A 27755-nucleotide genomic window follows, 5' to 3' on the forward strand; every position below is an offset into this window, starting at 1 on the left:
TGAAATATAAGTAATTAAAAAGTAATTATTAGTCGAGTAGATATGTCTATACAAAGTTTGATAAAAATTACATTATTTAACACAAATTTATTAAATACGGAATATTTTCTATAAGGAAAGTACTTTTCATTCCAAACTTTTAAAATTACCTTAAGGGGTCGAAACAAGTATAAAAATATTTTTGAAAAAAATTTAAGAACCTTATAGCACACGTCATAGCTAATAATAGAATTTTTCGCTTGGTCAAGTATCCCCATGTTACCCTACTTTGCACGTTTTAAGCCTTATTACATGTTAAAGAATGGTAAAAAGTGATTTTTCATAATTTTTGACTATGTACTAGTAAATTATTATCAAAATAATTCTTCAAGCAGTGTAAGCGCCGAAATAAAAACATAAAATTTCGTAATTTAAATTTGTTTTTTTTTTCAAATCTAATTGTTGATGACGGTTGTCAGTTAAAAGACATCACACTTTTTTGAACGTAACATTACAAATTCAAGCATAGTTTTCGCTCCCAACGTTGGTTGATTTGTGATCAAATGAACCGAGTTTTTCTTTAGTGCAATTAAGTCCTTCCCTTTCCAAATTTCCAAACTTACCTTAGATAAACATGGTAGGAAATTGCTCTAGCATTTGAAAACGATATCTTCTTGTGAAGTATTCTTTTGATACTTCAACCACTATTTTGAAAATAACATCGTTATGTATGGTTCAAAAAAGCATAGTTAGGGGGTTATATACAAAGTTGGAACTCAAAAAATCGATTTTTTTTAATATTCTGAAAGTACATGCTTTTGAAAATATGTGTGCGAAATTTCATCCAGATCGAAGCACTAGATTTCAAACTACAACCATTCGCAGCGCTCTGGTTCTTCCGCGTATGAAGCTATTACAAAATTTTAAACGCAATTATCTTGGAACTAAGTTGTTTGAAAAGTACCGTTACGGTGAACGTGATATCGCAAAAACTATTCATCCGATTTCCATAATTTTTTTTAATTGTTTCTAGTCACGTTCTCTTGTACTTGAACGATTCCTTTTTCATCCAAAAAAATTTGATTCTTTGTCATGAATTTTTGTTTAAAATTTTGAACACCACAAAACTCAATTTTTTTGGTTAACATGTTTTTTTTGCAAGAATTTTTTTTTGTATTGGGAAACTGATCCGTTCAAGTACACCACAATACATTTTTCTTCAATAATCTTTTAACTTTTTTGATTTCAGCTGAGCGGTTCGGTTTGGAGAGCGTTTACCGCACACCTCTGCCAAAAAACTCGCTACGGGGGATGGGCCATAACTCCGCCAACTTTCAATATTTTTTTTAATTCAACTTGTTTTTTCGAACTTCGATAGCACTACCAACGAGCTATCTTTTGCTTTTTTCAAAAAAAAAAATAACATAAAACGCTTTAAACAAATCACGAACTTAACTCCCTTTTTCGCCACACCTTTGTATATACCCCTTTAAAGGAAAATTTATAATATACCGGTAATGAACAATTTCTTATAAAAAGATTCTAAAATAAATTGTAAACAAAATTCAATAATACCTTTAGTCAGATATTTGTGAGTGATTTATATAAAACGTGAAAATACTTTGGACTATGAACCAAAAATATTGAGTTTTCAAATTAAGAACAGATACAACCAGAACGAATGCGATCCACCTTTGTTTTAATGGAAACTTTTGTGTGTTACTATTTTAGTAATAGTATTCGTGTTAATTATATTTCACATTCTTCAATAAGCCAAACGTGCATGCAATATAATGCAAGTATAATTGTCATAAAGGATCGGATAGAAAAATGGATAATGTCTTAATTTGTAATTATATTGATTGCAAAAGTATCCACATCGTCGCTGTTGTGCTATCTTATGGCATGCGCCATTTAGCACATTTCGAGAAAAACGATTTTTAAAGTTTGAGATTGGATATCTTGAAACTTATACATGGTATAAACAATCCAAAGAAGACAATTGATGCTTCTATCTATTCTGCATTATATCTCTCAAATATTACGAAGATCGGTTGACTATGTTGCGAGTTTTTACTATTAATGTAAACAAAAGTCTCACTCACACGTGTCATAGGCGAGAATTGATGAAAAAATTTGTATGGCGTGTCATAATCGTGCATGGAAAATTTTCCATAGAAAAAAATCATCAATTTTTAACTTTTATTCATATCTTTGCGTTCATATGATCTATAAACAATCGGTGAAATGCATTTTGAAGGAAATGAGTCAGGGAATCTAGAAAAAATTGTTATTTTTGGTTACAGTGTTGCCAAATATCCTTTATTTCCAGTTTAAAACTAAAAGTGTGTTTTTCTAACCACTCGTGTAATTTTCTTTTGAAAATGTTTATGCCATTGTGTTCCTCAGACATTTTCATACATAAAAACATCTAAAACTTCAATAAAACTTAAGCAAATCCCTAGATACAGTGATTTGAAGCAAAAAACTCACAATTTCTCATTATGTTTCTCGCTATATCTAAGTAACCAAGTAGAATTTCAAAATTCTGAAAACGCCACTTTTCAAGCAAGTAATTTGGCATATCTAACTCATTTTACCCCAAAATGGCGTTTGTCATAAGATAGCACAACAGCGACGACATCACAATAGAATGGAAAAATACTTACAGAGACAATACATAAATTTGTGTATATCTGCAGAAGCTTTCGCTATACTCTATACGCTTCGCCAGTTGACTAGCACCTCTTTCCTAAACCCCACCGTTATTTTCTCTGACTCAGTTAGCGTTTTGCTAGCTGTAGAATCATGTGACTCTCGACACCCCTGGATCCAACAAATAAAGGCAATTGTTTCGCAAAATCCTCACATATTGGGTCCCCAGCCACAAGGGAATTACCGGTAATGACAAAGCGGATAATACAGCTAAAACTGGCCTATCGCTTGAACCAGTGGATATACAAACGCCCTTAAACGATGCACAAGGACAAATCCTAATAAGGTTCCTACAGGCTTGGAATGAAACGTGGATAAATACCACGGACAATAAATTAAAGGAGATAAAAAACACTACCTCTTCTTGGCCCTATACATCCCAATCACGCCGTGACGTAGTTAACCGTTATGTGTCCGACGCTGTACCCGGGTATCTTTTTAGGTTTCAATTAATGAAATTCTTATGTTTTATCCATAGCTGGAAATTGAAACTTTATGACATCTTAGAACTTCAGTAACAGTAACAGGACGACGTGGGTACCCGGGTACCCACAAAAGTGAAATGCCAATAACTAAGGTAATTTTTAACCGATTTTGATACTTTTACGTGTTTTGGATTCAGGAACTCATCCACTTTTAGACTTGGTGAAAATGAATATGGTTACTTGATTCGGTTCCCGGCAATCCGGATTTCCAGAAGCTTGTTCCGGTGTTGGGATACTCTTTGTGAATTTCAATGAAATACTAGCAATATGGGTATCAAAATTATTGGAATTGCATCAGTAGACTGTATCTCGCGGTTTTGGAACCATTTGGTGATTTGACCCCGGAACGGATATTCCGGAGCAGGTTCCCGTGGGGCCGTGAGTGGCCATTACATTCCAATTCCACTTTTTAAATTGCCATAGGGTCCCTTAACAATAAATAACAGACTTCCGAGACAATTTGAAGAGTTTTGATACTCATATTGCTAGGACATTATTAAAATTTACAAATCATACCCTAGTACTGGAACACTACTCGGGAAAATTCGAATTACCAAGAACCAGATCCGCTCATCCGGTTCTATTTTACAGAATCAAAAAGTGGACGAGTTTCTGAATCCAAAATATCTAAAAGTGTCCAAATCGGTTAAAGTAAACCATAGTTATGAGCATTTCAATTTGTGGGTACCCGGGTACCCTCGTTGGCCTGTTAAAGGTGTTTTTTTTGTTGGACACATAACTGTTAACTTACGACCAGGCAATGTAATTCTCTCTTACTCACGCGAGAAGAGGCTTATCCGATGTCCAACTTTTCCGAGATAAGATGAGTCGCAATATTCTCTGTCTCCACAAATAGCGTGAGAATAAATTTTCCGGATAAAGTTTATTTGATTTTTTCTTTCTCACCGGAGAATGAAATCAATGAAAGCGTCAAAATATAAACTTAATTTCAAAAGAAAGCGGCAAAGAAGTGAAAATGTGAGTTTTTATTGTCGTAGTAGCCAATCATCCGGACTCATTTACTCATATGAGCGATAAATACAATGCCTGCTTACGACGCCTAAGAATAGGACATACTTGGCTAACGCACCGCTTTCTAATTGACAAAAGTAATCCGTCTTGTTTTGCTTGTAATTCACAGATTTCTTCCGTAAATTAAGTCATATTCATTAAGACCAACTAGGTCAGATGAAAAAAATTAAATAAATAAATAAAACATCTGCTTCTAGATTGCCCAGCATTCGAAACGGCCCGAGAAGAATGCGGTCTTAGCAACACCATCGACGAAGTATTAGCTTACGCAGGGCCGGCGGATAGCGTGGATAGTATAGGTAGGTAGTGGGTAATTACCCACTCGGAATTTTAGACCAATGCAAAATTTTGAAATCAGCAACGTATGTATCTCGGGTACACATTTTAAAACATCGATGTACAACAATACCATTTGCACAAACACACATTTGTATTGTGAAATTGGGACAAACCCCTAGTAATAGCCTCCTCACCCTATGTTTATTACCCACTCAGGCTAAAAGTGTAACGCCGGCCCTGACTTACGACCAGACCACTGAGGACAAAGTCCTAAAGTTCCTAAACATTACTGGCCTGATGACGCAGCTCTAACTAAACATGAATTTAAAATCTATTTTGTTGAAGTCTCGCTGTTAATTTGCATTGTAGATAACTATAGTTATCATTATTTCTTAAGTTTACAGACTCGAATGAACGCACGGCGTTTAAAGAGTCTTTAATAAAAATTAAAAAAAATAATTGTGTATAGATTCATACATTACTTAATCAAAATATTCTTGTCACTTGAGATGTTTTGTATAGTCTCAACAAAGGTTTTGTTTCTTATTTTGCCTATATTTCAGCAAAAAACATACTATTTACAAAAAGCTGTGAAAACAGTAACGGGATTAATTAGGAATTTTTTTTCGTAGAACGGGAGAAGATATCCCAAACAACCGTGTCCTTTAAACGGAACTGCCTGACAATGCCCGACAAGCTACTTTTTCCACTACCGGGTTTTTAATAATATTAAAAAATAGCACTTTTTGAACCCATCTCAAAAATATAAAAAAACGAAATAAAATAGGTCCCCTTTGGTCATAGTTGTTGGTGTATATTATAAAAATCGCTATTTCATACCAGATATTGACACTGTATACTTAGTTTTTGGGTAATACAGAAAATTGTGGAATAATGCAACTCAAAGTTAAAAAATCCTTTAAAAAAGCTCCATTTTTAAATACTTAGGGGAACCCGGGACTATTCGGACCTACTTAAGCAAATCGCCCTTTTAGGTGGATAGATGTGAAAAAAGTTACCGGTGAAAAATCATAATTGTTAGTTTGAAACCTCAGCTACATTTTGGTGCCATAAAAGGTTCATTTGCACAACTCATTGGCAGCGCTAGGTGACGATTTGCAAACCTCTACGTTTTTCCATCCTTTTACAATGTAGGGGTAATTCGGACCTCCCTATGGGGCAATTCAGACCGTCATTTTTCTTTAATTTTTACATTTCTTATAAAAGAAATGTATAGAATTCGCTCAAACTTTCAAGATTTTTTTCGAGGCCCGGAGGGCTGAGTCTTATATACCAATCGACTCAGCTCCACGATTTGGGACAATGTCTGTGTGTGTGTCTGTGTGTGTGTATGTAACGGACAAATTCTCATTCGTGTTTCTCAGCAATGGCTGAACCGATCTTCTCCAAACCAATTTTAAATGAAAGAACTAAAAAACAGTATGAACGCTATTAATTTGTTTTTGATTCTGATGTTTAGTTTCCAAGATATGAATGTTTGAATGCGCGAAAATGGCGTTTTTTGCAGTTTTTTTTAAATTATCTGCCGAAATTGACAATATAGATAAACATTTATATGTTTTTAGACAGCCTTAACGAATACCTTTCGAACAAGCTATAGATTATTAAAATCGAACTATTATCAAAAGAGATATTTAACATTAAATGCGGACGAAAGATTTTTATCATTTCCCATTGCCAGAAATATGACCAAAAACATGTAATCTATTATTAACGCCAAAACGGCTTATTTTAGGTCAATAGTATCTTCGGAGAATTTAATGGAGGCAATATGCCCTTTCTTTTGGTATTGCACGTTTGCTGATTAATCTTCCTATGAGTGAGATATTTTCTTGGAAGTGATTATATCGAAATAATGTCTTCAGCAAATTTGTAGCTCTTACTTTTGCGAATAACTTTTCTGAAGACTTCAAATATCTATTTTGAATACTTTAAAAGTTATGGCTTGTTGTTTGTGGATTACTGTTTGTCGCCTATTTATTGTTCAATATAGTAGTAATCCATTGAAATAAGCCAAACATAATTTCGATAAAACGAATTTTGTATTTCATTTTACTATCTACAACCGCTAGAAATAATCACCGAACACTTCCAAGTTGCCTGGAAGGAACTTGATAACTTATCAGTGCAAAAATGTTCATTTGTGCGAACCTTCTGACTGCAATTTTTCTAACTTATAACCATCGGATCGATCTGAAACATATCGGAAAATGAAAAGCGAAATAAATAACTCCAAGCAACGGCGTAGCCAAGAGAAGGTTTTGGGGTTTAACACCATACAACCCCCCCCCCCCCCCCCCACCGCACCCAAAAAAATATTGGATTGAAGTTGAAAATTTATTGATGCAGACTGATTTAATTCAATATTACAATAACAATTATCTGATCCGTAGATTGATAACCTGTTGTTGTAAACATCATGAGGACTTTTGATAAATTGTCGGAATGGGGTCCTGATATGTAACTGATCTATTGGTCTTGATTTCACAGTTGTCTAATAGCATCAATATCAAATTCCTGCCTGAAAATATTCCAATAGAAAATTCCAGAGTTCTGTAATCAATCATAATCCTCAGATTTCTTTTCAAATTGAGCTCGTTTTTGTACAAATGTACTGTAGTAAGGGTCTTTATTTAATAGGAAGCGAAGTTAAAATTGATTTAATGTCTATGAAACATAGAACTGCTCACCAAAAAAATGCATAACTTTCAACACTTGCTAAAAATGTTTTTGCCTTTCTCATTCACTCTAAAATTCGTCAATCTAATCCCGACCCGGAGGGCCGAGTGTCATATGCCAATCGACTGAGTTCGTCGAGATCGGAAAATGTCTGTGTGTGTATGTATGTATGTGTAAAAAATGTGACCTCTGTTTCTCAGAGATGGCTGGACCGATTTGCACAAAGTTAGTCTCAAATGAAAGGTACAACCTTCCCATCGGCTGCTATTGAATTTTTTATTGACTGGACTTCCGGTTCCGGAGTTACGAGTTGAAGAGCGCAATCACACAGCAAATTCCCATATAAACTGAAATGAAAAAATTTCAAAATCAAATTTGTATTTTTGATGCCAAATGACTTTAAAATGCATGAAACACTGAGATGTTTAACAAAAATTGACTTTTTGGACTTTGGTACATTTTTGCCTTTTTCATATAGAAAGGTTATGCAATCACTCCAAAAATCGTCAATCATATCGGCCCGGAGGGAGTATGCAGTGATGGGTTGCTACTTTAAAATTAAAACTAGTTTATGAAATTTATGAAAAATGACGATTTCCATTCGATTCTAGCAGGTTCTGATCGATTTTGATGAGCATTTGATTTTTGTTGTATGACCAATTATATGTATAGGTCAAATGTTTAAAAACAGTAATTTAAGGTCAAGATAGCATCATTTTGAAACCGCCAATTTCGGAGGTTTAGTATCTTCGATGAGTTTTACAAACGTTAAAAAGCGCATCATTTGATAAAATAATTTTGACGGTATATCGTCCAAGAAGTATTTATGGTGAATTTTCTCAGGTTAATATTCATGACTACAATAAAGTCTCAACAAATTCGCTAAAGACACGAACTTTGTTACTATTTTCTGAAAAATTAATTCTGGTTAATTTTAAAACTTCAAAAATTACGGTTTCGGAATTATTCCGTTTGGACAGTATGATCGATTTTCACCAAACCCCCACCAAACCGAATTTCTGGCTACGCCGCTGACTTCAAGTAAGTAGAAACAAAGTCGTTCTACACTCGTTCACAAGAAACTTCTTCGAATGCTGAATATCTATTATAATACATTGAAACCCCGATTTCATCAGCCAAATATGAACATATGTTTGATGGGCTCTAGCAGACGAACAAGACTGAATTCGAGTAAATCCTTTCTTGAGCATGTTTTCCTTATCATGAAGATGGAAATATGAAAAAATAAAAAGTTCATCATAATCAGAAATAGTTATCAGACTACATCAAAGGACGGGAAGAATATTTTAACAGCTTCAGTTTATTATAAAGAAAAAAAATTGCCCGATTTAGTCAATGTCATTTTTGGGGATTTTTTTATTGCATCGAACTACAACAATTTTTAGGTAGCTTTCAAGGGGTTATTTTATAGACTTCTTCCAAAATTTGGCGAACCTATTCCAATTCGTATACCAATTAATTGGTATACTTAAGGGTTTATATGTGGCAGATAGAGAAAATACTGAAATTTTCAGCTTTTTTTTTACACAATATTACGAAAGCTTATTAAACAATTTTTCCTAATAAGTTTGTGAAAATTATAAATTATTTGAAATTTTTTAATAGTTTAATTTTTTATTTAACCGTGATTTTTTAATAAATAGTGACCATCGCTTCACAACGTAGTCTATTTTTCATGGCTTGCGGTTAGCACGATCTCTCGAATTGCTGAACTGAAAATTATGGAATAGAAAACAATTTTTAGTATTCTTTACAAATTTAACTCGCCGCGCAGATGAAATTAGACCCGCTGGTGCCCTAAGACGATTTCGCTAGATTTTCAGAGCACTGTGCACCCAGTGCATTAACGCAAGTGACGGAAGGTTATCGAAAAGATTCGTGAAAATGAAAATTCCAGTAATGATGATGATTTTCCCAAACGGGTTGTTTTCGAGAGGTTTTTATTTGTTCTTTGGCATTAGGATTAGCGATAATAATTCAAATCAAGGATACTACTGGGAAGTCACCTTTAGAAAAAGTCGATGTCGAAGTAAAATTTGGAACTATGCACGCATGCACTTCAGACATAGCGTGATATCAGGAGCTGCGATTTCATTTCAACGCTTTTTTGTAAAAAGGGCGATACTTGCAAATGTAAACATAAGGCTTTTTTCATACATGCGAATGAGGGCTTTGAAACGCAACAAATTAACCTAAAAAATTTGATTCTACGATATTGCTTTCTTAAACTACAGCAAAAAATACAACGGGCGAAAATGTATTTTTGTTTGTTTATTTAAAGTTTCGCCCTCCACGCTCCATGCAAACAAACAGGGCGATACTTTTTTTGCTAGCAGTTTAGAGGCGAATCTGTTATTTTCGTATTTTTTTAGGATTATTAAGCTGATACCAGCTGTAAATAGTAACAATGATCGCTATTGGAAAAACACGGACAAAATCGGTGGTGTAGAACGGTAGTTATTGTAAAAAAACGTAAGGGCGATACTTCAATGCTGATAGGTGGGACCGAAAAAGTAAACAATCGCCAAAGGGGCGACACTATCATTTTATCAATTTCAATAGCAAAAACAAATTTTAATTTAATAATTTCAAATACTTTATGAAGTTTTGAGTTTCGATCACTGAATCATGCAATCTAGGATGTAAAAAACACAATAGTTCTTAAATAGGAAATAAAACCAAGTCTGGAAATATTCACTGTTGATTTCCTTTGAATGGTATCACTGCTAGTATCGCCCTTTTCAAGAAAAAGCGTTGATTTCTTAGTTCTCAGTCGCGTTGGAAATTTGAGTAAAGTATAAACTTCAAATCGATTCAAAAAAAAAAAATTTGATTTTTTTGGCTACATATACGTCGCTGTTGTGCTATCTTATGACAAACGCCATTTTGGGGTAAACTGAGTTAGATATGCCACATTACTTAACTAAAAAATCTCTACAAAGTGGCGTTTACAGAATTTTGACATTCTGCTTGGTTACTGAGATATAACGTGCTGAGAATTTTCTAATTTTTTGTTTCAAATGACTGTGTCTGGGGATTGGCTCAAATTATCTTGATGTATAAGATGTTTTTATATGTAAAATTATCTGAGAAACACAATGGCATAACCATTTTCAAAACAAAAATACACAAATTGTGAGAAAAATGCAATTTAAGTTTTAAACTGGAAATATAGCATATTTGGCAACACTGTAACCAAAAATAACTATCTTTTCTAGATTCCCTGACTCATTTCCTTCAAAATGCATTTCACCGATTGTTTATAGACCAACTGAAGCCAAAGATACAAATAAAAGTTAATCATTGATGATTTTTTTCTATGGAAAATTTTCCATGCACGATTATGACACGCCATACAAATTTTGTCATCAATACACACCTATGACACGTGTGAGTGCGACTTTTGTTTACATTTATAGTAAAAACTCGCAACATAGTCAACTGATCCTCGTAATATTTGGGAAATTAATACAGAATAGATAGAAGCATCAATTGTCTTCTTCGAATTGTTTATACCATTTATAAGTTTCAAGATATTCAATATCAAACTTTAAAAATCATTTTTCTCGAAATGTGCAAAATGGCGCTTGTCATAAGATAGCACAACAGCGACGATATATCCCCTTTAGGAAAATTCAGTTTTCCCACCACAATTTAGATATTTTATTAATAGAGCATTAGCAATAATTCGTTTGTATGTCTATTTTATGGGCCATTTTTTCGCTTTCCCATTGATTTGGTTTGAGATTTCTAGCACTGATATTGTCCTATGCTGATTTGAGCGATTATCTGAGTCCTGCCACTATCCCATGTAGTATGTGTTATCAAAAACATCGCGAAGCATCAAGTTCTAAATGTTCTGAAACGATATAATATCAGAAGAGAGTGATAAGAGTTATAAGAAATGTCTCATCACACTCTTTGGTGGATTAAAAACGTTTTTCACAATGGAATTATGTTTACCTATGAATTAGTTACAAGAGACACTCCTTAAGAAACAAATAAAAATAAATTGCTTTACAAAAACTCTGGTATGTAACAAAATCTTGTATGTAACAGCTGTCGATTGGCGGCCCATGTATTTTCTTTGCTGTGGCGTGTGCAACGGTGTGCGCAGCCGCAAGCCCGCTGAACGGTGGTTGACGGAATAGGGGGTCCGAATAGCCCTGTACGCTCATATCGCACAAAAGTGGTGAGCGTCTCAAAAATATCTCTGCTTTCACCCAAACAAAAATCATTCCATAAAACAGAAGCCTCAAGCTATCCAAAATACTTACCTTTTATGTTTTTTCACTTTTTTGTTTTAATCACGGTTTTTCCATTATAATGATTTTTGTTTTGAGAATTGCAAAACAACGAAACACGTTGTATCTCCTTTCTACAAAGAACAAAGAATCAACTTCAGCTCTTAAAATTAATGTTTCAGAATAGCGGTTCCACGAATATGTACGATAGTCAGAAAGTCTTGCTATTTTATGAGAAATCGAGGGGGTCCAAATCACCCCCCCTGTCTTCATTGCCCCTGGTACCCCTACATACAAAATTTTTTAATCGAAAAACCCATTTTTCTAAACGCATTCATTAGAGTATGGTTTAATTTTGTCGAAAAAATAGGCAAAAATACGAAAAATATTTGTATTCTATTTTGGCCAGGATTTGGTAGTAGTTACGCCTCTGTGCGCTGTAACATTAGTCACAGGAATATTCCACTCGCGCATCATTTCATTGCACACGACCGCTGCTGCTGGTACAATCAAGTGTGTGTGACGTAGCGCGTTTATCTGTTAAAAATATTATAATAGAAAGTGTAAACAAATTTATAAATATTTTGAATACCGGCAAAATATTTCACGAACATATTTGCGGCTATCTTAACAATAAAACTAAAACTCTTGTTGCAAAAAATTAACTACTTTATACAAAATTGGGGAAAGGGTGGTCCATTTCAAAAACTATTACCCAGCTAGCAAAATACTGCTTTCGAATTAACAGCCTGAAGAGCTGCTGTATACGATGATTGTGTATGCGCTTGTTTTTTATGTAGATAAAGAAGAACATATAGTTTGGTACATTTATGCAACAAAACCAAGTGAGTCATATTTGTACAAGTCAAAATTTGTTCATGTTTGGGCAGTTTTTCCTACATGAGTCATTTCTCTATATTCTTCTCTATCGTCATTCTGCAAACAACACCCAAAATTATGTATTTGGTTCAGCATATCGCTCCCCTCTAGTGTTCAACAGACCAGGCAGCATTCTGCTTTCATCGACAACAAACTCTCTCTTTTCCTCTCTTTCTACCCATTCCGTGACTGATTTGCGTCGGAGAGGATTTCTAACACTGACGAGCATAAGCAGTGCCGAACACAAAAGGACAACTCTCCCGTTTTTCCCGATTGGCTTCGCATAGATGGCAACGGATGGAGTCTCTGATAAGTCGCAAAATTTTCGCACACAAAAACTACCACCCTTTGCTAGATGGTGGGTATTCTCGTGGACAGGATAGAAAAAAAACACTACCGAGCAAGAGAGCACCCATTTGGGTGAATGAAAGTGTCTCCCCCTTCGACTGGATGGCGGCGCGCTGCGACTGAAGCAGAATCGGGAAAAACGGGTCAGCCCAGTAGTTAGTATCGCCGTGGTTGTGCTCCGAGAAGCAAGTGTCGTAGTTCCATCCCCTCTGGAGTGTGTGAACAGATCAGTGAGACAGTGAGTGATTTACTGCCCTGTGAAAAGACGTCCCAGAATGGAAGCTGTGATCGTACCGCGATAATTCATTTTTTTTTCTCGGCTCGTTCACCGAAGTGTAGGAAAATGTGATTGAGTCAGATAATTGAGTTTAGTCTGGTAGCGCTGGAATTTCTCGGTGCATGTTTTCAGTGAAACGTTAGATTTTGGAACGGAAATTGAATTTTTCGTAGCCTGTGGAAAATTCGTTCAATTGGGAATTTAGTGCGCCAACGTGAGTGGTGGGGCAGGTGAGGCGGTGGCCATGGGTAGTAATACTACGTCGATGTGACTGCGACTTTTTTGGCATCGACATTTCATGTGGACGTGTGTATGTGTTATTGTGTACGGCGAAAGGCTAGCAGGAAGCGTTTTTGAATTGGCTAATATGTGTTGGTACCGTGCCAGTGATAACAGACCAGTGTGAAAACTCACACAATCGAAACAAAGAGGACATCAGTCCCCCCGACCAGGATTTGTTCTCCGGTGTCTGTGTTCGTAGTTTTCTACTTTATCTTATCTGAAGCTACTTCTTGGTGCTACTCGTCGGATCAGGAAGTAAAGTGCTACCGTACACTCTCACTTGAGTGAAAGTGATTTCGGGTGTTCTCTCTAAGAGGAGAAAAAATTGTGTCCAAAAGTTGTCCTTTACATCGAATCAGTGCAATCAAGGATTACTTATACTCCCATACATAATGGATAGCTCACCGGATCTGTCCTTGAAGCTACGTCGTGGATCTAGCGATTCGCGTGATTCATTCTACATGGATTTTGCACAAGGCATCGACTCGGACATTGAAGACGTGACTTGTGCTTCCGGTGGAGCAATCTCACTACCTCCCAGTGGATCCCAGACGGGAGGGAGTGTCACTACGCCAAGCACTTTGGCACCCAGCATCCCAGATGTGACAGTGCTATCAGCATGCGGTACCAGTCACTCCGGCACCGGTATCATCCCAGAAGACCCGGAGGATCTGGATGACGATACGGAACTGGAACCGGTTCCGCCTCCGATGCCGGATCTTGCCGATCATCCTTCCGTTGTAGCTGGACTGGGATTGCCACTGCCTCCGTTGCCGTGTTTGGATATAGACGACAGGTTAGTAATGTGATGTGTTTGAATGGAACCGATGGGGGGTTGCAATTTCCGTTCTAGCTGCTGCTGATCAGCCGTGTGAGGGTCACCATTGCTCGCGTAGGCGATGCTCGACAAAGAGCGACACGATGCGATAAAGCAATTGTCTCAATTGCAGCGAAATGAGGCAATTTTGCAGTGACTGGTCGTGAATCCGGTGCTTTTATTTGTGGAATTTGCTTGCAAAATGAAACTAGATTTGACCCATTCCAGCGGATACATTTCTTCGATCTTGCTCAAGGGGAAAACTATTTTTTTCGAATGGTTGAGAGTAGATGGGCGGCAAGGGAAACGTTTTCAAACCTCTTGTTCTAAATTAGACGTCATGTCCGGAATAATAATCATATAGTGTCTTGTTCTACCAGTCGTTTCTGTCTTTCTTGATGCAGGTCTCTCTGGTGATTCGAATGTTTATTTTCCTTTCCAACGCAGTTCGGTTTCTTGGTTGAAGTTCGGTACTGTCGTGTTGATAAAACATTATTTATTCTCTAGAGAAAATTGAAACTACGAGTGTTGGAATGTAAGCATTTTAAAACATGTTTTTATTCTAAATGAACAATGTAATCATCGGGAAGGTTGAACTCGTTTGGGGGTATTTTAATAGATGGTTTGGGGCCGTTCATACACCACGTGGACAAAAAACCGTAATTTTTAATCCCCTCCTCCCCCTCTGTGGACAAGTGTGGACAATTCCTTTACCCCTACTCCTCCCTACGATGTCCACGTGGATTTTCCAATTTCTTTTTCGGGCAATTTCAGTAAAAAATGCCTTTTCAAAAAAATTTCCTTCGTGTTAGACTATTATGATGAATAAGGGCAATAAAAATCTTTCAAACTTTAACCACAGAATATCATACACTTCATTCGTCTTCTGTGATCTTTTATATTTACGTTATAAAGATTCATCTTAATAACATAAAATTGATGTAACCTATTGATTCTTGAATTGGCTCGTAATTTCAATCACAAGTTTTCAAATCCAAAATTAGTGGTATTTGACTAAGTCATAGAAGATTGAATCAAATGTTTCAAACAAACAAAATTCTCGGATTTTGTTTCGCGCGATTTCCTCTGATTTTTTTTGGATGATAGTTGCCATCACACACTCTGCTATTTCAAAATCTTGAAAAAATTTGGAAGTAAGTCTCACACCAATGACGAAGCAAATTTATTTCTTTTTCTTATGAAAGACAAAATTATTATGAAGAGTCCACGTGGACATTTGTAGTCCCACCACCCCTCTCCCCATGGGCAAGCGTAGTCTTTCTCATGACCCCGACTCCCCCCCCCCTCCCCCCTGGTCCCTTTTAGAGTTTGAGTTTCCTGGTACTATTTTATTATTATTAAAAATTATTTCAAATATTCGAGGAAATTAAATGTTAAATCCTTTAAACTTTCTTATTAAATTATGCATTATATTTTCTAATTAATCCAATTTCATTGATTTTAAATCTTTTTAGGCTTGTTAATTTAACTGGTAAACTTGAATGAAATCATATGTAGTTGTTATGATCTATTTTTTCGGCAAGGATCCACAGGTTTTTCTTACATGCCTATTGAATTTGGTGTAAGTGCAATCGATGTATGTAGTTGAACCAATTTAAAAGAAATGTTTCCGAGCTTTTGATCGAAGCAGATCGTTTTCTTATGACGTGCATAGAGTGAATACAAATTGCCAGTGAAGGTCTTTGTTTGCCGGTGCTTAGGCTGTTGAAGTGAAAAGTAGATTAGCCGTACACGCCGTTATAGAAGCTAAGCTATTTTTTTATTTCCTTTTCCCCCGATCGGTCGCTATGTTATAGATTCTTTCCTGAATGTAAGTTTCATTTCTCGTTCTCGACCACGTGCTATTCTCGTGCCTAAATGGCCGAGGACGAAGCACATTGGGCGGAAATGATAAACCCACTGATATTCCCAAGAATATACCGAGTATTCTCAAAATTATTACTTACCCTGATTCTTCCAATACTGCTCGCGTAAATAATATCCAGCCAGCTCAAATGGACTTTGGATAATTTGCTTCCTAAGAAACTCGAAATCGCTAATTATTTTAAAGATCTCACGGGAGTTGACGGCTCACTATCGGTGTGACTCAGATCGTCGCTGTTGTGCTATCTTATGACAAACCCCATTTTGGAATAAACTGAGTTAGATGTGCCTTTACTTGTCTGAAAAATCTATACAAAGCTGCGTTTTCATCATTTTAAAATTACTGAGATATAGCGAGAAACATGATGGGAAATTGTGAGTTTTCTGCTTCAAATCTCTGTATCTTGGGATTCACTCAAGTTATATTGAAGTTTCAAATGTTTTTCTGTGTAAAAATGTCTGAGGAAAACAAAAACTTTCAAAAGAAAAATATATGCATTCGGAGAAAAATGTAGTTTAACTTTTGAAATGAAAAAATACAACTACACTTTAAGTACTATGAACAAAAATTATTATTTTTTCTAGATTCCTTGACCAATTTCCTTTATAATTCATCTCACCTAATAAAACCAAAAAATAAGCATAAATGTTAAAAATGGTTGCTTTATTTGTATAGAAAATTTTCCATGTACAATCATGACACGTCATACAAATTTTGTAATCAATACGCCTAGTAAAAATCCTGTAAATTTACGTCTCCTGACCATCAGCATATACGAGCATCGAAAATGGTATACTTTTACGTTTGATTTTACTTTTACATGTCGTTGAATTTTGCGAGTCACGTAATTTAACTTCACATGTGGCGTTTGTTTAAAATGGTGTGCACTTATGATACGTGTGAATGCGACTTTTGTTTACATTTTTAGCATAAACTCTCAATATAGTCAACCGATCGTCGTAATATTTTAGAGATTAATACAGAATAGATAGAAGCATACATTGTTTTCTCTGAATTGTTTCTACCATTTATAAGTTTCAAGATAGCTAATCACAAACTTTAAAATGTTTTTTTTTTTCGAAATGTGCTAAACAGCACTCGTTATGAAAGTAGTAATAAAATAACGCATGCTCGAGCTAATAAGATACGTGCTATAGTGAATGATCTCAACGAGGCAGTCCAGATTGCTTACTGCGAGCGTTTTACGAAGAGCGTGCTGCTCTGACAAAAATGGGTAAAGATAGTAAGGATAAACAAATGCTTGCTGTGCCAGTGGGATCCACCAGTGGCGAAAATCAAAACAAAAAACGATCACGAGAGGATTTGGACCGAACCGACGACGATGTTGAAAGTTTTGATCAGCTGTTAATTCGTATCAAGCAGATGATTGATGATGGAAATGCGAAGATTGAGAGGAAGATCGATTCCAGTAATGCGGCTCTCGTCAGTGAAATATCAACCCTGCGTCAGGAGGTGAATCAACTTAAGATCGACTACGCTCGGGATTTCATCGGATTGAGTGAATCTCACGTGACAGCATAGAGATACGGCTGGTAAACTGCTGAAATCGAATGATCTCATTCTCACAGGTGTACCCCATAGCCCTACGGAAAAAACAGATGATTTCCTACAAAATATATGTACAACTCTTGGGTACAGTGACTCTGCTGTTCCATCAGTTTATACTAAACGTCTGGCTCGAGTTCCTATTGCCGCCGGTGCAACACCGCCAATCCTATTTCAATTTGCGTTCAAAGCGGCGAAAGATGAATTCTTCCATCGTTATTTCACTACGAAAAAATTGAGCTTGCTTCATCTTGGCTTTGGTGTTGATAAGCGCATTTATTTTAATGAAAACCTTACCGAAGCTGCACGAAACATCAAGGGAGCTGCACTGAAATTGAAGCGTAGTGGTCATCTTCAGAACGTGTTTTCCAAGGACGGAACTATCTACGTGAAACCGCTCGAAGACATTCCGGCTCAACCTATCTTCGATTTGGACCAGTTAGCAAATTTTGGTGGCCGAAAATTAACCCTTCCTTGAAATTTCTTATTTTCCTACCAACAATATTTCCATCATTCCATCCCTACTGCATCCCATGTTATCTTCCTTCCTGAAAGTTAAAACGATGTTACGCAGAAAGTGCTCTACGATCCATTAGGACGTTGCTGTGGTCGCTGTTGTTGCTGTTGCTGTTGTTGCTGTTGTTGCTGCTTTCACCAATCAATATCACCGATATCGTTGTGCTTTAGCTATAATTTTCAATTGAATTTGCGATCCAAAACCCACATTCTAGGTAGAAAAATTAGAATAATGATGATTTCAAATGTTAGTGATATACATGTTACCCTATTCATAGATTTAGCGTTCTCTTCTCTCCTGTTCTCCTTTCAGCTCGGCCGGCTTATATATTTACGATTGATCTTGTTTCTACCATTCGATGATGTTGGTTAATCGTTTTAATGATAATGCACGTGCGCAAAGAAGTGTTGTTAATATTCCACGTGTGGTTATGAATGTTGCTTTACGTGATGATTGTATTAATCTGTGTCATATAAATGCACAAAGTCTGTGTGCTCGACGTTTAAGCAAGCTCGATGAATTCAAAATTTGTTTCACGAACAGTAAAGTTGACATAGTATGCATAACGGAATCATGGTTAAACGAAAACATAAGCGATGCAACAGTTGCCGTTGATGGTTACTGCATTCTAAGAAACGATCGTACTACCGGTCGTGGTGGAGGAATCTGCATTTATCATAAATTTGATCTGGATTGCAAAGTAATTGCTGGTTCTGGAAATCATGCGGGTCAGGGTGATGGTGACCGAACTGAATATTTATTTATTCAAGTTCGTGTGAATAACGATAAATTTCTTCTAGGTGTAGTCTATTCTCCTCCAGAGGTCGATTGCTCTAATATCCTTGATCAGAAACTCTCCGAATTGTCACTTGATTATGAAAAGATTGTTGTGACAGGTGATTTTAATACAAATTTGAAAAAAGTTAGCACCAAAACTGCTCGTCTCTGTGAAGTTCTAGATAATTTTGGCTTATTTTGCATTAACAATGAACCTACCCACTTTTATCCCGGTGGAAGTTCATTATTAGACCTATTAATAACAAATGACATAAACTTTGTTCTCAATTTTAACCAAGTGTCAGCCCCTGGTTTCTCCCATCATGATCATGATTTTTGCATCTCTCAATATAACTCGCAACAGTAACAACCGTTCTAACATGTATAGAGACTATAATCGAATCAATTTTCTGGCATTACAAGACGCCTTGAATGTTATAAATTGGTCTTTACTTTATAGTATAACCGATTCTGATTTAGCTCTCGATTTCTTCAATAGTCATATTGTTCAACTCTATGATAGCTTCGTACCATTGCGAGCTCCTCGACCTAAATCCAATGCTCCATGGTTCAATAACGAAATCTTGAATGCAATGATTGCCAGAGATACTGCATATCGCCTATGGACTTCTAGTAAAAGAATTGTTGACCAGGTTCAGTTCAAAAGACTTCGTAATAAAGTAACTCAACTCGTTAATAAAGCTAAATCGAACTATATGACCTCTAACTTAGAATCATCTAATTCAAGTAAAGAGCTTTGGATGAAACTCAAAAATCTAAACGTTACTGGTGGCACGAAGAACTGTGCAAAGTTCGATAACACTGCAGACGAAATTAACGCATTTTTTGGTGACAACTTTACACAAGATCCTGAACCTGAATCTATACCACCATCAAATTCTAATGGTTTTCTATTCACGCCGTGCAATGAGCTGGAAGTCTCTAATGCTATTTTTTCGATAACTTCAAATGCCATCGGTATGGATAATATCCCACTAAGGTTTATAAAGGTCATTTTACCGTATATCCTCACCCCAATAACGTACCTTTTCAATTTATTCATCTCAAATGCTAAATTTCCTCGAGCATGGAAGACCGCTAAAATAATTCCGATACGAAAAACACCTGCCGGATCTAGCTTGAATAATCTCCGTCCAATCAGCATTTTATGTTCACTGTCCAAAGCATTTGAAGTTATTTTGAAAACTCAAGTGCAAGCCTATATTCAACGGTTTAATCTCCTCAGTCCGTACCAGTCTGGTTTCAGATCTGGACACAGTACCACCTCGGCACTTCTTAAAATACATGATGATATACACCAGTGTATCGACAAAAAAGGTGTTGCCTTTTTGCTTTTGATAGATTTCTCTAAAGCTTTTGATAGAGTATCTCACGTCAAATTGCTTCGGAAACTATCATATCAGTTTGGTTTCAGTCGTGATGCTCTTTCTCTCATCAAGTCATATTTGAATTCACGTACACAAGCAGTAGAAATAGGTGGAAGTCTATCAAGTCCAATTAACATTTTATCAGGCGTACCTCAGGGATCCGTTCTAGGACCGCTCTTATTCTCGTTGTTCATAAACGATTTGCCTTCAGTTCTAAAATTCTGCTTAATTCATATGTTCGCAGATGATGTACAACTGTACATCTGCTCAACTGATTCCAACTTAGAGGACTTAGCCACACTTATCAATTCGGATTTAAAAAACATTTTGGATTGGTCCTCGAGTAATCTGCTTCCCATTAATCCGTCGAAAACTAAAGTCATGTGTATTTCCAGAAGGCAGATTCGTACCGTGTTACCAGATATAATTATCCACAATGAAAAAATAGAATACGTTGCCAAAGCTCGCAATCTAGGTGTGATATTCCAATCGAACCTTGAATGGGACTCTCAAATAAATGTTCAGTGTGGGCGCATCTATGCAGGATTGCGACACTTGAGACTTACAGCGGGAATGCTTCATGTTTCTACCAAACTTAAGCTGTTTAAATCACTTCTGTTACCCTATTTTTCTTATGGTTTGGAATTGATTTTGAATGCTTCAGCTGCTTCTTATAATCGATTAAGAGTATCATTGAACCATTGTGTTCGATGGGTTTACAATCTATCTAGATTTGCTAGCGTAACCCACTTACAGCGGCAACTGTTGGGATGTTCTTTTTATAGCTTTTTCCAATATCGATGCTATGTCACTTTATATAATATTATACACAATGGTCCAAACTACCTCCTTGACAAGTTGCAACCTTTCAGAAGCACTAGAGTCCGCCACTTTGCTCTTATACCTCATAACTCTTCTCATTACAACGGCACTTTTTTCGTTCGTGCAATTATCCAGTGGAATCTGCTTCCAATCCGAATAAAATCTCTCAATTCAATAGCAAGATTCCGTCGTGAATGTATGGCCTGGCTAAATGAAGGGAACTAACTCGAGTGAAATGAGCGACAAATAGTGGAATAGGGTTCACATGTCTGTTTTTAGTTTATAGTTTACAAATATTTTTTTTTATTTAGTACGAAAAAGTTTGTGGTGTGAGCAACGTGTAAACCGATTGTAGAAATTTTATAAGGGTGATCCCTTACTCTGCAAGTATAATGAAATACAAATACAAATACAAATACAAATTTAGGGTATATGTACCGTCTAAAGCAGTGGAGATCGACGAGGTCATCGCCGAACCAGATCTAAAGTGCGAAGACCTGTTGAAGTACGGTGCAAGCAATTGTATTCAACTAAACATACGGAGAATAAGACAACAGTTTATTCTCCGTCAGACTCATTTTAGATGACATTTATCGGGTCTTCTCTTCTTAATTATGTTCTCCTGGATAAAATTCGTCTACGTGGATACCTGTTTGTACCACAGATAACGAACTACAGCAAATGCAAGCATTAAACACTACCATCTATTGTGGCAATAAGGAACGGCAAATGCGAAGGAGAGCATAAGGATGACTCTGCAGCAGAGAAACTGAAAAGTGCATTTACCACGTGGGCTCTCCGTATCCTCTTAAAAACCCCGCGTACAAGCAGTGTGGCGATAAAATTAAGCACTCCCTTTAGGAAACTTGGTTAACTTACGATATAGATCTCAACCTCTACGATTTTGATATTATTTGTCTGGATCGAGAAAACCCTTACGGAGGAATACTTTTGGAGATCAAGAAGTGCTATTCCTTCGATCGAATTAACCTCTCTTTGACACCGGGCACTGAAGTTGTCGCTTGTCAAACTAGGATCAAAGACAAAGACCTCTGCATTACTTCCATCTGCATTCCTCCTAGATTCTCGGTAGGGCCCCAAACGCTTCGTAATATCACGGAATCCTTACCGGCACCGGCAGGAGACTTAAACTCGCTCAGTACGGTATGAGGTTGTCTACATGATGAAAACGGATCAACATTAATCGAAGATTTTTGCGACAATTTCAACACGACCATCTGAATCACGAGAGAAATGAAACGGATCTCTACACCACCAGTAGGGGACGGTGGAGAGTTGTGAACCATGGGGAGTTGTAAACACCGCTAATCTATAAATGATAAATATGTGGTACCTACTGTTAAATGTTTCTACTCCCATGACATCATTTTCATTAGCAATTTTATCCGAAAAACAGGATTCAGCCATAATTTTAATCGTCCCGTGCCGCAACCGCGAATTCAGGTGGTTTGGCGTGACTCAATTGTCAACTATCCATTGCGAATCAGATCACTTTTCTAACTCATCTTTAGTTTAGAAATATCTTAAAATTTATCGCCTAATAAAAATAAATCACAACATTATTCCATTTCTCCCACTTTTTGTGGTGGTTCACAACTCGTCACCAAACTAAAAAATGCCGATTCAAAGCATTTCACGCAATCTGCCATATCTCAAACAAGATATTGATTATTTTAAATTGTTTAAGCCTGTGGATGTATTAAGGAGTCCTTTACAGAAATCAGGTCAAATATTGCAAATTGATCAATATTTATGGTAGATTTAACAACATAGCGCTTTAGCTACATGGGTCTTCCCCATGGCTCATGTCTAAGTCCCTTACTCTAATTTTTTTACGTGAATGACATAGACATGCCAATGCATGTACGCTAAGGCAACTCTTGCAGACGACGGTGTGGTCCATGTTACAGGGCCCAGAACTCCCGTTTTTCAAGGACCATTGCAAGATACTTGCACAACAATTGGGACAATTTGTCTGCTTGGGCTCTTCAGCTGGGTATCGAGTCCTCTTTGGAGAATGCTGAGTTGGTCACCTTTTCTAGGAAGCGTGAGTAGGAGCAACTCCAGCTTCCATTAACGGGTTAATCTATTGATCAGGTTTTAACCTTCAAATATCTCGGGGTCTGGTTCGACACTAGAGGTACCTGGGGATGTTACATTAGGCATTTGAAACAGGAGTGGATCAACATTCCCCTGATGATAATAACTGGAACATGGTGGGGTTCCCACCCAAGAGACCTGATCAGGTTATATCAAACAATGATATTGTCGGTGATGGAGTACGGGTATTTTTGTTTCCGCTCCGCAGCGAACATACACTGCATGCACTCGACCCATACGATGAGTCTTGAAGTGCTGGTAGCTATTTTCCCGCTAAAAACCCGATTTTGGGAACTCTCATATCGATTGCTTATCATATACAACATCTTGAACCCGTTGGTGATTGAGAGGCTCGTCGAGTTGAATTCGCAAACCCTGTGTGTTTTCGACTACATGGCATAGACCATTAATATTTTTTCCTATAACCCCAACCGTGTTCATTTCGTAGACACTTCTGATTCAACTGTATTCTTCGACACAACCATGAAGGAAGAGATTCGTGGAATACCGGATCATATACACCCTCAATTGTGCCCCAATTTATTTTCTAATAAATTCCGAGAAGACGACTGTCACAAAATGTTCTACACTGATGGATCAAAATCTCAATAGGTCCACTGGCCTCGATATCTTCAATGATATTATCACCGCTTTATTCAAGCTCGATGATCCTGCTTCAATTTACGTAACAGTAAGGGTTCGCAACCGTTATGATATTTTATAATATTTTGCTTTTTCTGGCATTATATGACAATTAAAACAGCATGTACTACCCATAGTCGCAAGTCAGTTTCATTTTCTCTGAAATTCTCTATCTACATGGGACTGACTTGATTATTATAGGCAAATTATAGGCAATATCGGGCTTATCGACCCTTTAAAACCGCTCTACATGCAGATATAAGGCTATGTTTTGATGCTTTTTGGTTACTTGGGATGTGTAGTTTGTAAAAATCTCTGTCAATGTTATATTTCACGGTATCTTTACGAAACCTGTCTTAAGGTTGAATAGAGAATGATACGAAAATGGAAAACATAAAAAGCAAGTTTTTCCCCACAGAGTTTGCTACATCTCCATGAAAATCAATCACCGCAGCCACACTCTGAATGTGCCGATTGAATTTCATGAAGTTCTTGTAAACGGTGTGGGAAAAACTGTTTTTGTCGTTTGTGAGTTTCGTAACGTTCCCCGTGAAACCACAACCCGAGTTCTATAGATGCTTTTCTTGGAAAAAAATTAATTTTTTTTTGGAAAAATTCTAATTGTAGCACATGCAATTATTTAATATGTACCAGCAGAAAAGGTATGCAGCTGATTTCCAATTCCTCGTACAAATTCAGCCAGCATCAAAGTCTGTTTCTTGATGTACAAAGCTTATGCTTGTCCTTTTAGATAAAAAACATAAAAGAGGAGCAATACTGATTTTTCCATTCGTGTTAATTCCTTACCATTCATAAAAATAAAGATGCGAGTACTAAATGTATGGTAAAATCCACAATTTTTACAAGACATAAAAATATTCAATTGCAATTACGACACACACAAACGGTGTCTAAGTAGCAAAAAACCTGGTAGGCTCAACAAAAAAACGAGATAAACGCTCATCACCGTTTCCCGCGTTTGATCTGCCTCCGGCGGCGACGAAGAAATTACTTCCGGAGGCCCGAACTTCCGTTAGGAAAATTCCATCTACCGTGAGCTTGGGGTTGAAGAGAAAGTGGAAACTCAAGTTTCGCAAGGTGCGGATTGATGAAAATATCTCGAGAACTTATGCGCGAACACTTTCTCGACGCCCATTCCTTTCTGCTCTCAACGCGATGTGAACGAAGTGCAATTTAACACGTGACTCTGACTGACTTTTCACAGTGGAATAGACAAACGGGTGATAATGGATAAACTTTTGGGAATGTCGGGGAGTAGTCGTTGAATAAATCGACCCATCCCGGGGCTAATTAAATTCTTGATTTTGGTTGGTTTGGGGTTATCTTTCGGCATTCTTGGTTAAAGGTCGTTCGTAAATAAACCAGCGAAAATGTTAAACATTGAATACAGAAAAAATAATATTAGAATGTTGCGTTAGAAAATAGTGACTTTGTGTTTAGTTTTCTTCTGTTATATGTTTTAATTAAAGAATAATAATAAGAAAATCCTGAACTAATTACATAAAATATTGCAGACAAATTTGATTTTTTCTCACTCGTCTCAACAGTATTCCTCTATAGCGGTAAAATGAGCGTTGTTCTGATTCAACCGACAGATCGACTGCCGGTCGATTGATATTGTGATTGAAATATGTATTTCCAAACAAAATACCAAACCAATCCGATTTGGAATCCATTACGACATCCATTGAAGGAATGCTGCTTTGTTATGTTCGGTGTTCGTGCTGTGGTTTGATGATATTTCTTCTATTCAGTCCGTCACCTCTCCGGCAGCTCAGTCCGGGTGGTTGTAGAGCAACATGGTCGAAAACGACAATATCCTGCATTGAGTAGCAAAAATGATTCAAAGATTGCGGAGAAACAGATGATCAGAGATGAAATCCAATAAAAATAAATTTAATCAGACTGTGCTCTTGTTCGGTAGATTTGATTTGTCAATGAGAGGGTGTCAAAATGTTTGGGATTGATGTTATGGAAAATAGCATTGAGGACTTCGAGTTCACAAGGATGAGAAAGGCGAAAAATACAAAAATATTCCATATGTCTGGGTTGTGAGTGAGTCTTCCGAACTCCCATTTAGTAATCGTAATTTATAAATCGCACGGTATCCTGTTTGGTTATCCATTAATCAGGTCGAAGAAAATTGTTGAATTTTAATATAACAATACGAGAATTAACGGTTTTATAATCATTTCAGTATAAGGTATTTACTCTAAATACATATGGTTTTCATGTGTAGTGGTTGATACAATCTGTTTTAGACACATTTTTATGGCTTACAAAAGCTTTTAATAGATATATTAATGTACGACATGTGGTGTTTTCTTTAGTTTTATATTAATAACTTTCCTTAGCAGCACAACGAGGGGATTTATTGTTTTCAGACCCGATTTATGGCCTAAAAATCACTATTTCAAACATACACTTATTTGTGTTTGGCAAACCAAGTGCACATGCACCAAAGCAGTCAAGTAGCATAGACAGAAGAGTTTGACGAACTCGATGCGAAGAAAGAAAACTGCACCGCGAGTAAACAGAAAATTCAACGACCAGTTGACAGCGCCATTCCCTAAGGCATTCCACCCTTGCCTGGTACAGATGGGTTGCGTTTTTCGTCGTCGGTCGCTGGCATTGCTCGTTTTTGTACACATAGATAGATACTATGCTGGCCATTCTGATAATGATGACGAACGGTGATCTTTTTGAGGGTGGAGCATGGCTCTGTGTGAAAGCTACACGTCATTATTCCCCAACCGAATAGTTGTTCGTCAAATGGTGGAAACCGTGCCTAGCCTACCTATTTTATGACTTTCGAATGAGCGGTAGACAACGTTATTTAAATCACTTGACATAATTTATTCCGAGTGCGGTATCACTTCAACCGGCTGCAGTCAAGCTGTTTTTAATGAAAAAATGGGATATCTTTGCGTTGCGGATGACTTTGAATTGCTTACGTTGCTCTTGTTCGAGGTGATCTGGAAAGCTGATGAACCAATTTGATGTTGGTGGTGCAAATTAAAGCCCAGAATTTAATTTTATATGAATCTGCACTAAATTGGCTCGAACAGCTTCTCAAATCAAAAAAATAGAGATCCAGAGATGCTGACTTTCTTCGCAGGTTTCCTTATCCTTTTTGGCGATACTCGTTCCTAATGATCTACTAGCTGGTGCTGAGAGTTTTCCGGCGGCGGAATTTCTCCCGATACCGATTCCATTTTTCCATTTAGTTCTCAGCAAATCTGGCGCAGAGAAAATGGCGAAAATTCTCTAGAAAATGATATCCAGGTTTTTTCGGAGTTCGAATAGAAGGTTCATTTTTTCTTTCCTTAGCTGCTGTTGTTAACTCGCTGACCGAGCTTTGCTGTGTAACTGAGACTGGTTTCTAGAATGACCAAATGACATTGTATGTCCAAACAGCTTGAAGTATAAATCTTTTATTCCTGTTCAGGAAGTTAAGAAATTTTCAAAAGTAATTCCAAACTCTCATAAGAGTCGTTTGAACCCCCAAAACCCTCCCCTTGCGCACGGACCTGCATATCTTAACTGTTAAACTTTAATTCTACATGCACAAAGCATCTCAGGTATCAATTTAAGAGTCATGGAATACTTAAGCAGTACAAATCTGCTTATACTCGTTAGAGTATATCGCCTAACAATTGCAAATTCTGGCAGGGAAGAGGTTTTAGATGAAACTCTCTGCTCAGACAGTATTTCTCATGAGCTGAAAAACTAGCTTTTTTAATATATCTTAGCTAGTTAAATTTTGGTTCTACTTGCACATAGATATTTAGTTTAGTTATAGATACACATGCATGGCGCTAACATTAACTTCTCGACGGAAAGAGGGAGTAATTAGATATCTTCTACAAAGTTGTAGACAAATCTTTCCAGTAATTTTTGTGGAAATATCAATATTCTATCTCTCTTTGTTTAAAAGATAGTGTTGGTGCCCTTTACG

The 27755-nt window shown here is 36.8% G+C and overlaps 1 protein-coding gene across 2 annotated transcripts in view; it reads left to right on the top strand.

Annotated features, from left to right (window-relative positions):
- The first annotated feature begins 12634 nt into the window (after positions 1–12634).
- LOC131678013 (proton channel OtopLc) overlaps positions 12635–27755 on the top strand; it is a 57808-nt gene continuing 42687 nt past the window's right edge. Inside the window, exons 1-2 of one of the 2 annotated variants that reach the window (XM_058958149.1) lie at positions 12906–12920; positions 13347–14037. In XM_058958149.1, coding sequence (XP_058814132.1) covers positions 13634–14037 — 404 coding nt within the window. In that variant the 5' untranslated portion in view covers positions 12906–12920; positions 13347–13633. Of the gene's footprint in view, positions 14038–27755 lie in introns of both variants that reach the window. The other variant, XM_058958140.1, reaches the window with a different exon arrangement.

Source organism: Topomyia yanbarensis, chromosome 1 (assembly GCF_030247195.1).
Source record: "Topomyia yanbarensis strain Yona2022 chromosome 1, ASM3024719v1, whole genome shotgun sequence".
Taxonomy (NCBI): domain Eukaryota; kingdom Metazoa; phylum Arthropoda; class Insecta; order Diptera; family Culicidae; genus Topomyia; species Topomyia yanbarensis.